The 14397-nt window shown below is 39.0% G+C and overlaps 3 protein-coding genes and 1 pseudogene across 5 annotated transcripts; 3 read left to right on the top strand and 1 right to left on the bottom strand.

Annotated features, from left to right (window-relative positions):
* The first annotated feature begins 299 nt into the window (after window positions 1-299).
* LOC137745655 (receptor-like cytosolic serine/threonine-protein kinase RBK1) lies at window positions 300-4284 on the top strand. The gene is made up of 8 exons (XM_068485650.2): window positions 300-658; window positions 1203-1664; window positions 2380-2643; window positions 2736-2890; window positions 2991-3070; window positions 3162-3297; window positions 3464-3613; window positions 3702-4284. Exons 1-8 carry the CDS (start codon window positions 646-648, stop codon window positions 3864-3866), a joined length of 1425 nt encoding a protein of 474 aa, XP_068341751.2. The 5' UTR covers window positions 300-645; the 3' UTR covers window positions 3867-4284.
* An 81-nt stretch (window positions 4285-4365) lies between these two features.
* LOC137745663 (Tetratricopeptide repeat (TPR)-like superfamily protein) lies at window positions 4366-5291 on the top strand. Its single transcript, XM_068485662.2, has one exon. The coding sequence runs from the start codon at window positions 4494-4496 to the stop codon at window positions 5133-5135; it is 642 nt and encodes a 213-aa protein (XP_068341763.2). The 5' UTR covers window positions 4366-4493; the 3' UTR covers window positions 5136-5291.
* A 289-nt stretch (window positions 5292-5580) lies between these two features.
* Window positions 5581-11045, bottom strand: LOC137717825 (AP2-like ethylene-responsive transcription factor AIL6). 3 transcript variants are annotated; one of them, XM_088686171.1, is made up of 10 exons: window positions 10773-10912; window positions 10378-10598; window positions 9424-10030; window positions 9014-9096; window positions 7293-7301; window positions 7102-7190; window positions 6931-7004; window positions 6792-6842; window positions 6592-6668; window positions 5581-6308 (listed from the first exon to the last, which is right to left on the bottom strand). In XM_088686171.1, the coding sequence occupies exons 2-10, from the start codon at window positions 10538-10540 to the stop codon at window positions 5854-5856; spliced, it is 1608 nt and encodes a 535-aa protein (XP_088542297.1). In that variant the 5' UTR covers window positions 10541-10598; window positions 10773-10912; the 3' UTR covers window positions 5581-5853. The 3 variants fall into 3 exon arrangements, with proteins under 3 accessions (XP_088542297.1, XP_068313414.2, XP_088542298.1); XM_068457313.2 differs by having other exon boundaries at window positions 10707-10847; XM_088686172.1 differs by lacking the exon at window positions 7293-7301 and having other exon boundaries at window positions 10707-11045.
* A 525-nt stretch (window positions 11046-11570) lies between these two features.
* On the top strand, window positions 11571-13741 carry LOC148690643 (protein FAR1-RELATED SEQUENCE 5-like; annotated as a pseudogene).
* Window positions 13742-14397: the final 656 nt, after the last annotated feature.

The raw sequence follows: 14397 nt of genomic DNA, 5'->3' as shown, positions 1-14397 counted from the left end.
CATCACGGCAAAAATCACGATCCCTGAAAGCAACGGCTGCGATTACATCACTACCCAATAAAATAAAATAAAAAACCATTTAAATAATTAAGATGTTTTGGGTACAACATATCCAAAAACAAAACACAGAAGAGCAGGTGTACAAAAATAGCAAAATATATACATATATATACAAATATATATATATATATATATATATATACACATATATATACAAATATATATATATATATATATATATATACACATATATATACAAATATATATATATATATATATATATATATATCTCTCTGTGTGTGTGTGTAGGTATTTGTGTGTATATATTCCAATGACATCCAAGTTGGTAATTGTGGTGGGAATTTGGGTTTCCTATATTGATCCTCCAAGAATAACCACCTCCTAAAGATATCCCATTTTTACTTCTCTCTCTAAAAGTTTGCCCTCTGCATTTTTTCTTCTTATTCTCCTGCCTTCTCTCTGTCTCTGTCTCTGTCTCTGTCTCCCTCCCTCCACAACTCAATGTAGTTGAGTCTTTTCCTCCTTTTGTATTCAGGAGGGCCTCTTCTTTATTCTTCTGGTTTAGTGGGGTACCATTCCGGAATTCCTACCCTGTAATTTGGGAAACCCTGCGAAGCCTAAACCATGGCGGTGGAAGGTATGCTCTGCCCCTCCTCTGTTTTTACTTTTCCTTTTTTTGTGTGTTTGCGGCGGCCGGTCGGTTGTTGTGACCCTGCGTGGGCGGGTGCAGGGAAACTGATCGGCTGCGAAAAATGAATGGGAAGTTTTGGTGTATCAACCTGAAAAGGCAAAAGAAAAGTTTAGGAACAAAATTTTGTATATGCTTCTCCTCCGCCTCTTCCTTTTTTGGCTTGTGTTGCAACCCTTCAAGGGTTTTTATATTTTTCAATCTTTCATCGCTCTATATTTATTAACTCAGGCGATGTTCTAATTAATCTAATTTAAATTACGAGAATTGTTGCTCAAAATTGGGTTGCAGAAGGACGAGCGCGCTGTTCTACAAAATTGCACTAAACTGCGATATTCTAACCAATCTAATCATTCGTTGTTATATTGGTTCCTGAAAAACCGAAAATAAAACATGGAATCTTAAGATAGTGAGAAATTTGTCTTGGTTTTGCTTTTGCTCTGTTTTTGTTTTGTTCATTTCATAACGATTTGGTGGCGCATTGCAATGGCAGAGACCGTAGGAGAAACTAAAGGAAACCCAGAAATGGAATCAGAATCACAAGGCGGTCTGAGGAAGATGGAGTCGTGCGAGGAAGACCCGTCACCGAGGGGCGTGTTGGATATCCCTGTCACCGACTCAGACTACAGCGGCAGCAGCTGCGCCTCGTCATCTTGTTCCGAAAAGACAATGGGCCAGCACAGGACGCTAATGCGCAGCAACGGGTTGCAGATGAGAGGCAAGGGAATGTTCGATGCCTTGAAGAAGAAGTCAGCGAGGCGGTTTTCGACCATTCCAATATTAGCTGCCAGCTACGAACTGTCCAGGAGAAACTTGAGGAGGAGACTGGCACGGATTTGGAGCACCGAGGAGGAGGAGGAGGAGGAAGGCGCTGATGAGATGTCGGTTACGAAGCCGTCATGGAGGAACTTTGATTACGCTGAGCTTGCTGCTGCTACTGGCAATTTCAAACCTGGTGAGCCATTGTTTTCCATTACGTTATTCATTTGGGAATAGAATCAGATTTTGGATTATTAGGACGGTTGGGGCGGTTTCTGTATCATGTAAGTCATTCTCGGTTTTTAGTCCAGCTTTTTGACTAAATTTTGTTTGGAAATCAATTGTGGGACCTGGCTGCTTTACCACACTACTCTAGTATCATGGTTTCAGCCAACCAGGATTAGGTTTATAGTTTCAACTACCTCCTTTATAATATAAAATCAAAAATATAATTAAAAAAAATCCTTTTATTATCGAGCAAGGGCGATGGGAAAAGTGATAATCCCCATCCGGAAAGTGATAAAACATAATAAAATGAAAGGTGAAATTTTGGGGTTGCGTTACCCTTGTTTCAAACAAAAACAGTACCATTTATTTATAAAATTCAATAGACCACAAAATTCTTAAGAAAATCAGAAACGGAAGAAAAATCTGGCTTCATATTAATGCTAAGTAACTATGTAGGTTGCCATTCCAATTCACTTTACCTTTGGCACGATTCTGATTTTTACTGCTACTAACTATTTTGTTGGATCCATTTTTTCAAAATATTTCCTATTTATGTTTTTGTTTTTCTTTATCATCATCTATTTATTTTGACAGCTGAAAATGATCTATAGTTTATCTAGGCCGCGCGAATAATTGAAGTGGTTAGTTCACTTATTGAGTTGTGAATGCATGTTCCTTGGCAGAGAACCTGATTGGCAAAGGTGGGCAAGCAGAAGTTTATAAGGGGTTCTTATACAATGGAACAGTTGTAGCAGTAAAGAGGCTAATGAAGAAAGATAACGAAAAAGAAAACGAGGATCGAGTTGGCGATTTCTTGGCAGAGCTTGGGATTATTGCACACATAAAACACCCAAATGCTGCTCGCCTACTTGGCTTTGGCATCGACGGTGGTTTGCACCTTGTCCTGCAATTTTCGCCACATGGCAGCTTAGCTTCTCTACTATTTGGTACCGCATTTGTGTTTTCGTTTTCTTAATCCGTTTGTTTCTTCCAGTGTCGTGTTCTAGTTTCGCTGATGAGAAGATATTCTGCATATCAGGTACGTCAGAATGTATGGATTGGAAGGTCAGGTTTAAGATAGCAATTGGGATAGCACAAGGTCTGCGATACCTCCATCACGAATGCCACAGGCGCATCATTCACCGGGACATCAAAGCCTCTAATATATTACTAACCGAAGATTACGAAGCTCAGGTATTTCTTGTGTTCTTCAGGTCTGGTTAACTTCTCATGTTAACTTCTCATGTATGGATTTTCTAAACATAATCGGAGTTCTATTTAACTGTAATTGCAGATATCTGATTTTGGACTAGCAAAGTGGCTCCCGGAAAAATGGACTCACCATGTTGTATTCCCTATTGAAGGCACCTTCGGGTTAGTTCGCAGTTTCAATTGTTCGTTTGTTATGATTGCTAACTTTCATTCGTCATACGTTTTCAGGCTTACGAACCTTCAAGTGTTTCAGGTACTTGTCTCCAGAGTACTTCATGCATGGAATTGTCGACGAGAAGACTGATGTGTTTGCATATGGGGTTTTATTACTGGAGCTCCTGTCAGGTCGGCGTGCAGTTGATTCAACTCAGCAAAGCCTTGTGATATGGGTAAGCAAATGTTATGTAAAACTTACTGTGTTTACGCCCCTTTTGCCTTTACGAAATTCAGAAGTGAAAAAGCCGTTAGAATTAGGATAGATCATGAGTTCAATCCCATCTCCATGTATCATAAAATTGCAAGTTCAATAGGCAATTTTTCTTGTGTTATACATAGGCAAAGCCGCTTCTAGATGCGAGTAATATGAAGAAGCTAGCAGATCCTCGGCTGGAGGATGCATATGATCCGATTGAGATGAAAAGAGCCATGGTAACGGCTTCAATGTGCATCAGTCATCAATCCACAAAGCGTCCATTCATGAATCGGGTATGATATCAGTTTCTTGTTTCCAGTTAATTTGTCTGCCCAACCGTTATGCAAGTTTGACGAATGTTGAGAATTTGTGAGCGTGCAGGTAGTGCAGATACTGAAGGGCGAGGATGGCGTCGCTGATCAGTTGAGAAAGAAGTCTACAGCAGTGAGATCACTGGTCCTAGAGGCATGTGACTTGGAAGATTACACTTGTTCGAACTACCTCACCGATCTCAACCGCTACCGGCAACTGGTGTTGGATCAGTAGACTGCCATTGCTCTTTCTCCTGCAGCCTCTCGTTTTGTAGCTATCAGTGTGAAAGTTTTGGGATTGTAGTACCCTTTTGCTGTATCTTTCCTCAGGCACTCGAACTGAAGCAACTGTTGATTGATTGCTACGTATTTGTAGAGAATACTAGGAAAAGTGGCATTTTGTTATCGTTGTGGCATGGTATGTTATGTTATGAAGCGATTAATTAGAAAATTGTACATTCGGACGTTGAACGCAGCCGACGCTCTACTAGTTGAACGATCGGAATTGATAACCTGACAACATAACATACCGTAATATCTAGCAAAAGGAAGTTACTTTTAACAAAGTGTACCCCGTGATGGCTGTGTTTATGTTCTCGCTTAATGTAAACAATTCTGAATCAAGTTGAATGTTTTCCTTGATCAATTTGTCACTCAATCTTTGCATTGGTTCATTAATGTAATAATTGAAAATTTTGGGACCCAAACGAAAATAAATATTTGCAGAAGCACCCTGCACATCATTATACGCAAACACCAACCAGTAAGTTTACCACCAGGGTTCAGTTCGCCTCTGTTCTCTGTACGAAACTCAAATCAACGACCCAGATCCAATTGGATTCAGTCACCGCCGTTCGATCTAATGACACCGGAGGTAGTGCTGCAGGTCGGCCTTCTGATCCTAACCCTAGCGATGTTCTTCGCCATACACAATCTCTCCAGAAACGTCCTGACCAAGCTCCGAACCAACAACCGAGCCAACCTCCAATCGACCCGCCACTTCGTCCACGGGTCGCATCTCCTGACCCGAGCCCGATCCACTCCTCACAAGGCCCAATCTCAGGCCCACGCCAAAAACGCCCTCACCGAGGCCGAGAAGGCGCTGTCTCTGTCGCCCAGGGACCCGGGCCCACACATCCTCAAAGCCCTGTCGCTCGATCTCCTGGGGCACAAAACCTCCGCGCTGAAATCGCTCGACGCGGCTCTGTCGCCGCCTTGCGTGAAGTCGCTCTCGGAGAAGGAGCGCGGGGACGCTTTGGTGAAGAGGGCCGAGTTGAAGCTCGGGCTGAACCGGAGGCGCCGGGTGGACTCGGCGGTTGAAGACCTGGTGGATGCGGTCAAGCTGGGTCGGGCGGAGGGGGATGCGACGGCATTTTGTCTTTTGGGTCAGTGTTACGAGTGGAAGGGCATGAGGGATGAAGCCATAGACGCATTTGAGCGGGCCTTGACGGTTGATTCCGGGTCGGATTTAGCCCGTCAAGGCTTGGATCGCTTAGGATCCTAGCCCATGAGATTGGTATGATTTGATGGATTGTATTAACTTTTCGGGTTTAAAGGCCCATATTTTTGTAATATTTGTGAGATTTGTTTTCCTTGAGCAGCAGTATATAGTGAATTTTCTTTCTCATGGTAAAAATATACAGAATAAACCTTTGTTGTAGCAGACGTAGATTAGGCAAGTTGGTTAGAGCATATCTCTTTTTGCACTCGAGTTCAAAATCTTTTGTTTTAGTTCAAAGTTGTTGAAATATCGTCGTAGCAAATTCAGATTAGGCAGGTTGGCTAGAGCGTTGTGCATTGTGTTGTCCTTTGTTTTTTGCCCTACCGATCAGTCCGACAACCAGTCCGGCCATCAGCAGCTCGAACCTCTGCCCCGGGCCTTATCTGATCCGAATTCATTTATTATATGCGGAGTAGAAGAACGAACAAAATCAAAGAGAATGCAAGCGTGGAACAAAAGAAAATTCTTAAACAAAGTAATGGACAACAACATTCAACATTTCCAACCTTAGATACAAAACCCAGCTTCCTACTGTCTATCCAGAACTTTAGCCTCCAAACAAAAAACCTCCTATGCCTTTCCTAATCCTAAATCCTAAGGTTGAGAGGTGGATTGGAGTGAGGGTCAGATGTTGGTCAGCCGGATAATGTTAGCGGCTAACATGCTAATGCAACAAGTCCTGTTTAATCCTATTGCCGACGAGTACTGTTTGGTACTCTTATCAATGGGATTGGTGATTAGGCCAAATGTAAAACTCAGCTGGCTGCTGCGGCATCATGCTCATCTGAGTTGCAACGTTAGGGTTCAGTCCAGCTGAATCCGACGCACCATAGTAGTTGGGTTGAAATTGGTGGAAGAGGTGGTGATAGTAAGTGTTGGCAGCTGCAGCATCGTATGGGATCCCACATGGTATGGATTGAACTGGCTGCATGGAAGTGAAATTGATGTTGCTCCCAATGCTGCATTGAGGATGCTGTTGATCATGGTTCACAGATGGTCTCTGCTCTTCTGCTTCGAGTGAGAGCTTTAAGCGCTTTGCTGCCCCACCAACAGGAAGAGAACTCTTGCCAATAGCTTCAACGTCGTATCGGTTCATCTCAAAATTTGTAACCGCATTCATACCCCTAAACTTTATGGCCGCTATATCATACGCCTCAGCAGCCTCCTCTTCAGTAGCTGTCCACAATAAAAGGCCAGGACATTATCAAAATGTGCAGGATAATTCTCTTCCAAGGACCAGGAAGCATCCAATTTCAATGTGGTGCGGTAACAGACTAATCCAGATAAAAACTAACAAATCAATCAGGGTATCTAAAGAATTCATGCTTGAGAAACAAAATTAAGATCAACTCAGGAGACTTGAATTTGTCTCAAGTAATCAGTATGTCACTGTGAAGTAATTTTAAGCCAAAAAAGTACCATAGAGATCCAAACAAAACATGCTGGTTAAAGTCGTTACCGAATGTTCCAAGGTATAGGTCTTTGTTCCCGGCAACACGGCCTATTCTTGCTTGCCATCTGCCTTGTTGATGATGCCTGCAATATTGAATTAAACAATGCATAAATGGAATACAACTTGCTTATGTAATACATATATAACAGTTCAGGGTTTAAGAAACAAACTGTAACGAAGAATGATTTGAATATCGATGTACTGACCTTGTAACCCCTCGGTAAACAGAAGCTCCTCTTGAAAAACCACTGCTTTTCCTGCAAGAGAAAAGTTGGGGAGAAATGTTTAATTAACCGCATAACATACGGAAAAAAACAAATCCCAAGGGGGTCAGTCAGAGCAAACCTTCTGAGAGAGGCAATGAATTCTTGCTTGGTCATATGCTGCATATCTTCCAGTTCTTTGCTGTAAGTTGAAACCTGAGAATTTGAAAACCAAATTGTTAAGTACTTTGCCCTCCACCTTCTTAGTACAAAAGAACATTCGAAATATTAGAATTAATTCTTTGTGCATTACAGGGAAGTTGGTGGTCGCGGTAGGACCCCAGTATTTGAGAGCAGCCAAATCATAAGCCCTTGCTGCCTTATCTTCCTTGTCATATCCACCTGAAAATTTCACAAGGTTTAATCAGCATTTAAATATAAGTCACATAATTAGTAGTAAATTTATTTTTACTCCAATTAAATTAATAAATATAAATTTCTTACCCAGGTAAACTGTAGAACCGGATCAGTGGTTGAGTGACAGCAATATATCCATAATCCCACATTTTATGCAAAAAGTAAAAAGAATTCAACATCAGCTTAAATAGCAGTCAAAATTTTCAACTAAAATAAATAATGTTCGAAGATTTGGACTTGATCAAGTTAGTTAAAACAATAATTTCTCTCTACTTTGCGCCTAAATTTGAATTGTACTAATTATAATTTAAATAAATTTAATGTCGATTAGTGTGAAATTATGGATAAAAGACCCAATCACAACTACTCTTTTACTTTTTGGACTCAGCTTGTCTAAAGTTACACTCCAATATTTATCTAACTTTTTACCTCGCAGGCAATAGTACAAATAACTATACATGGATTTGGAAGCTATCCAGATTCTTTTTACTAGTTTTTTAATATGGATCCAAAGTAACTAAAATTTAGATCTATTTCAAAAATTAAAAATCATTAAAAATTGAATCTATTTCAAAATGTAGCCTATAAAATTGGACCTATTTCAAATTTTCCCTTCTTTTTTTTATGAGAATTTTAAAGATCTTTACATCTTATACATTTATTATATATCGTGTGGTTAAAAATTATTTTAAATTATTTTATTTAAAATTAAACATAAGCAATATTTAATAAATACTGATTCATAATGTACATTGTATAATGTACAGATAGATGTGAGGATCCTCCATCCTACTACACACATCAAGTTGACCAAGTATGGACCAGAATCTAGGTCTCGCACTTTATCAGGCTCCAGTCCAGGGAGGTCACTTTCAACAAGTTTCGGCGTTGTTAAAGGAGTATAATATAATAACCAATTCAAGTGGGTGCTCCAGTCAAACCCAAAATTGTAGAGAGAGGGAGATGAAAGCAAAAGCAAAAGCAAAAGTTGAAGGTGGTCAGAAAAATATCAGAGTCGCTGAGCTCTGCAATTCTGTAAATTCACAGGTGGAGAAGAAGATGGAAGAAACTGTGAGACAACAAAGCAAGGAAATTTAAAAACCCAGATGAACAAAATGGCGGCCCATCTGATCATGTCAAAGATTGATTGAAAGAAAGAAATATAATCAGAGAAATGAAAAGAAAAGGGTACAGGATCCTATCGGCATTCTTTTTGCGAGGATCCAAAAATTACTTCATTGTGTCCGTTCATTTGCCGATTAAAAATTATTTTGAATTTTTTAATTTAAAATTAAATATACATAATAAAAAAAGAACGCATAATATAAGATAAAATAATCTCTAAAATCTTCACAAAAAGAAAAAAGAGAATTCTTATCCAAAGAAAAGAAAAGATGGGAAACTCAGAAAAGACGAAACAGTAAACGAACGTACCAATTTGTGGTACATAGATAACAGCATCAATCAATCATGCGAGACTATTGAAAAAGAAGGTTTCCTTCATTGGTTTTGCCTGTGTATATTGCATTTGCATGCAAGCTTCTTTTCAGTGCTACAGTTTTTACTCTAATGCATTAAGTGTAGGAAAATACTATTATGCTCTGGACTATGATATACACAAACATTTTTGACCGTTTATCTTCATTATCGCATCAGACCAAAGATTTAACGACTACACATAGATATACGAAAGCATACTAGAAAATCTCCATACCTATAAGTGAAAACAATTACACATGTTTTTATACTGTATCTATGAACACAGAATGCAGAGAGAGAGAGAGAGAGAGAGAGAGAGTGAGAGAGACCTTGACGCCCTTTCCTGGCCTGACCCTCTCTTCTACAGCTGTTATCCCACAGATGCGCTTCATATCTACCCGTCCACCGGTGTCTGCGCGAAAAATGCACACAGATAGATTCAGAGTAGCAGACAGTCTTTCTACTTTTTTTATCCATTTTTATTTACTTTTTCATTAGCTTAAATTAATCAGTCAAATCCTCAAACCCCACAATTAACACAGAAAGTCGATTTAAAAGCCCAAAACCCAACATTTATTAAAAGCCCAACTCCCTTAATTATTCCCTCCCAGACGCATGCATTGCATTCCCACCAAATTTAATCAGAAACCCCTTTTTAAATATGGAAAATATCAACTTTAATTCAATAATTAATTAGTTAAATGACAAAAATGGGATTATGGGATGGATTTCTTCTCACCTGGTGACCCCTCTGTAAATCGAAGTCCTCTGACCAAAAGTATCAGCAATCTTCTTTGAGCCGTCGTTGTCGACGGCGACAATGGCCTTCTTCTGATCGGAAGAGCTTTGACTGGTGGTGACTCCAAGCGACAAAGCATTCGTCGCGCAGCTGGAGTTGTAGACCCCCAACTCGTTCCCGTTCGACTCAATGGAATGACCCCCGAACTCGGCGCAAGCGAGCTGCTGCTGATGCTGAGTCGTCCGGGCCATGGACGTGGAGTCCTCCACCTCTGAGCCCGAGTTGGTCGAAAAGGCTTGGAACCCGGTAATCGCCTTGAGATCTTCCTGCCGTTGGTGGTGGTGATGGTGGTCGCCGCCGAAGTAGGTGGAGCTCTGGTCGTACATGTGGGTTAGGGACGATGAGTCCTGGGTCTCTGTTTGGCTATCGGAATAGCGCACCATTGATGACGAATCGCCGAGAAAGTCCTCGAGCTTCGGGATGTGCTGGGTGTGGCTCTGTGGGTCGACGAACGGTGACAGATTCGGCGAATCGGACTGGCCTTGTTGCTTTCTTTGATCCTCACCGTCTGTGAAAAACACTTGGGATTTTGGGTTCGTCTGCCACCCTTAAAAAAATAAGGAAAATAAAACAAAAACTCTGATTATTACGCACATGCAGTTAGAGATATAGAGAGAACATTTATATTTTCTCGCCAACCAAACAGAAATTTCTTGTACTTTTGCTCTGATTCACCTCCCTCATCAGCCAAACAGATGACAAGTTTTTCAGATTTTCACGTGACCCAAAAATAAGATTTCAGTCGGCGATTAAAGACAAAAAAAAAAAAAAAATGTTGTTTAATCATATTTTCTCAGTGAACTCTTATCACAAACCGGTTGTAAACTATTTTCTCGGCAACCAAACAGAGCACAAAGAAAGCTCGATCGGCCAAAAGAGAAAGAACCCACTTACCGTTGCTGGCATAGAAGTTGTCGAGGAAGTACTGGGGGGAGGCGGGGGAGGCGGCGGAGGACGCGTCGTAGGGGACGAAGGGAGATTGATCGGACTCAGAGGACCTCAGCATTTCCATGGGAGACATGAGAGAGAAGGACAACCAATTGCTCGCTGGAGCCATGTATTTGTATCTGACTAATAGACGTTTCGGGTTTGCTTTTTGTCAGCTTGTAATAAATCTGAGGAACCAAAAAGTGGAGGGATCGTCACAAAAAGAAACTAATTAATTAAATTTTCTCAGCAAACAAACAGCCACTTGAAAGAAAAAACCAATTTCAAATTTTTACATTTTTGTTTCTCACTCCCCCAAAAAACTGAAACTGCCTTGAGCGTTACTGAAGAAAGATACTCACGAGGTTAAGCTGGCTAATTAAGTTTGATTAACGACTCCTAAGCACAATGCATGCATAACCCATTTGGGTTTTAGCTCAAATGCTTCAAAGTTGAGCTGGGTTTTTAGAGAGAGAAGCTGAAAGTTGAAGAGAGAGAGAAGGTGAAGGAGGAGAGAGGAAGAGGAGGAAGCTGTGGTTTAATATAAGAAGAGAAGAAAGTAAATAATAAAAAAATGGGGGTGAATAGGACTTTTAGGGGCGGGGGAAGAAATTTTGCCTGAAACAAGTTGCGGAAGTTCCGGACTGGGCGGCTCCAGCTCTCTTGTCTCTAAAATGTGTCTCATTTGTGTCTTCTTAATATGTTGACACGTGTTCTTTAACTTACCTTAAAACTTAATTATGTTAACTTTATTAGCATTCTAAAAATCTCATTCTACATTATTTTTAAGTGTAATTTTCTTTCTAATTATAAAAAGTTTAAGATGTCAAATGAGATTTTAGGAATACTAATAACAATTCTCAATAATAAAAAACTGTTGGGTTAACGAGGTGAGCAAACCCAAATAAGATTCTTCACCTTCTTTTACGTGGCTGTTGAGTGAACAAACTTCTCTGTTCAAGCTTTCTGTAGAAAGTGAGATTAATGAACAAGCTTCTGCATCCCAATTGAAAGGTGATCTAAGAACTTCATGCTATGAATCAGGTATGGATACACACACACACATATACTCTTATTGAACCATTTATAATTTTCTTGCTGAAATATTCATATACAAATTTGACTCTTATATATTGTATGTTTCATTTTTCCTAAAGGACATGGATGGAGAAGATAATCCTAGTGAAGCCAATGGAATGAAAGCATATGAAAAGCCACTTCTGAATTATGAAACAGGTATTGACTTGAATTCTGTTATAGACTATGAAAGTAATGAAACAGTAGATTTGGAAAAAACTGATGTTCAGAAACAATTAGTTCCAGTATTAGGCATGGAGTTTGAGACAGAAGAAGATGCCTTTGAATTTTACAATGCATATGCTTATACCATTGGCTTTAGCATTCAAAAAAGTAAAGCTCATACAAATGAGGATGGCAAGTTGACAGATAGACTTTTTGTTTGCTCTTCAGAAGGGCATCGTAAAAAAAAAAAAAAAAAAAAAAAGTGTGATCCCAATATCAGTTGTGGTCGATCGGCAAAGAACTATGAGGTTATTCAATTTATTCTTGAGCATACACACCCAACATCAAGTCCTTGTAAGACTCATTTTTTAGGTTGCATAAGAACATGTCTCTTGCACAAAAAGTTGAAGCTAATATGGCTGATAGTTCAGGAATTGCTCCAAGAGAAAGTGTCGAATTTATGAGTAGACAAGCTAGTGGTCGTCAAAATCTTGGATTCATTTATGATGACTATAAGAACTACTTGCATTCCAAGCGAACAAGAAAGATGAAGTTAGGTGATACAGGCGGAGTGTTGGAATATTTACAAAAATGCAGTTGAATGATCCTAATTTCTTTTATGCTATACAAGTGGATGAAGATGATTCGATTACTAATATCTTCTGGGCTGATTCAAGGATGATGGTGGATTATGATTATTTTGGTGATGTTGTATGTTTTGATACCACATATAAAAAAAATAAAAAAAGAAAGCCTTTTGCGATGTTTGTTTGTGTCAACAATCATAAACAAACTGTTGTATTTGGTGTTGCATTATTGTATGCAGAGACTGCTGCAATATTCAATTGGTTATTTGATACTTTTGTCAAGGCTATGTCTGATAAAAAACCGAAACCTATTCTAACTGATCAAGATGCAGCAATGGCCAAAGCATTGTTTGAGAAGTGGCCACAAACATGTCATCATTTATGCTTCTGGCACATATACCAAAATGCAGCTAAGCAACTTGAAAGTGTTTTTGACAATTTTAATGATTTTGCCAAGGAGTTTAGTAGTTGCATATACGACCATGAAGACGAAGATGATTTTCTAGATGCTTGGAATAACATGCTGCAGAAATATAATCTTACAGACGATGATTGGTTGAATTGATTGTTTGCCATAAAAGAGAAATGGGCATTAGTTAAGGGGCGGCAAACTTTTTGTGCTGATATTACCTAATACTCAGCGTAATGAAAGTATGAATAGTGTTATCAAGAAGTATGTCAACTACAAATATGATTTGCTACGATTTGTTAAACATTTTGAAAGGTTGGTTGACGATCGTCGGTATCAAAAGTTAAGAGCTAAATTTAAAGCAAGTCAAAGTTCCCCTGCATTGTCATTTCCAGTAGAAATATTAAAACATGCAACATGTATTTATACACCAGCAGTGCTTAAATGGTTTCAAAACGAGTTATGCAAAGCTCATGATTGTGTCTTGATCTTTAATGGTGAGATTGGAAGCATCAGCATATATGAAATCATCCCTCATAGGAAGAATTGGCACCATACAGTCACATTTGACTCAACATACAATATTGTTTTATATAGTTGTAAGAAGTATGATTTTGCAGGAATCTTGTGTGCACATGCTCTACAGGTTCTTTCTACAAGAAATATTACAAGCATTCCAACTCAGTACGTCTTGGAGAGATGGACAAAAAATATCAAGTCTAGGAGTGTAAGAGTTACTCTCAACATCTCAAGTAAAGATGACCGAAATGCCAACATTGTAAGGCGTTATAAAGAGCTATGTCGATTGCATATTCAATCAGTAGCACAAGTAGCAGAGTCACCGAAAGCATATGAAATTGCTATATTAAGACTGAACAAGACGTTGGGAGAGATTGATGCATGTTTAAAGGAGAAAGCAACTCAACAACCAACTCAAGTGAGTGCATCTGAGCTCAGTGAGACTATATACATTAATGATAATGTCATTCAATTTAGAGGAATGAAAAAAAAAAAGGAAAAAGTTGCTAGAAGTTCTAAGAGGCCAACAAATGCTCTAGAAAAAAGCCACAAAAAAGAAAAAGCCTTGAAATAAGGAACTAAAATATTCAATTGTGGACTCCATTGCCAGTTCTATACAAACAGCTCTACCTCACACTCCCATATTGCAATCGGTATGTAGCCTTGTGATTTGTGGATTCATTGAAACTTATGGTTTTGAACATTTATTTTACTTTCATTTAGCGATGACTTCCATCTAATTTTGGACGGTTTTATAAATTTAGGTTGGTCAACCCAATATAATGCCTGGGCATATGCATTTTGGACAACCATGTGATTTTTCTAGGTATATAGGTTCACTTATACAAGCATACTTCTACAAAAGCTTGCACTTATTTTCTTAAATATATTGTTTACTTCTAAGCATATTTTTTTTGCACTTATGTTTATATGTATATTAGCAATACTATTTAGGATCCAAAATTGTATAAGCAATTATCCGCAAAGTCCAACTAGCATGGTTAATTTATTGTAGGTAACTCTTTTGCAATTGGTTAATACTTTCTTCTTTTTTCATTTATAATTTCCTTCTTGAAGGACTAGTTTTATGTCATTATATATGCATATAGGTGCAGATACGATTACCAACAATGAAGGATTAGGCTTTGATAAGCTCTCAAATGACAAGCACCACGAAGACACATGGTAGTGATGTGAAAGTGCTAGATGCTATGAGAAGAGTGCTCAAGG

This window comes from Pyrus communis, chromosome 15, assembly GCF_041283825.1.
Source record: "Pyrus communis isolate YQ-2024b chromosome 15, ASM4128382v1, whole genome shotgun sequence".
NCBI classification, from domain to species: domain Eukaryota; kingdom Viridiplantae; phylum Streptophyta; class Magnoliopsida; order Rosales; family Rosaceae; genus Pyrus; species Pyrus communis.
This window is presented reverse-complemented; position numbering and strand designations above follow the sequence as displayed.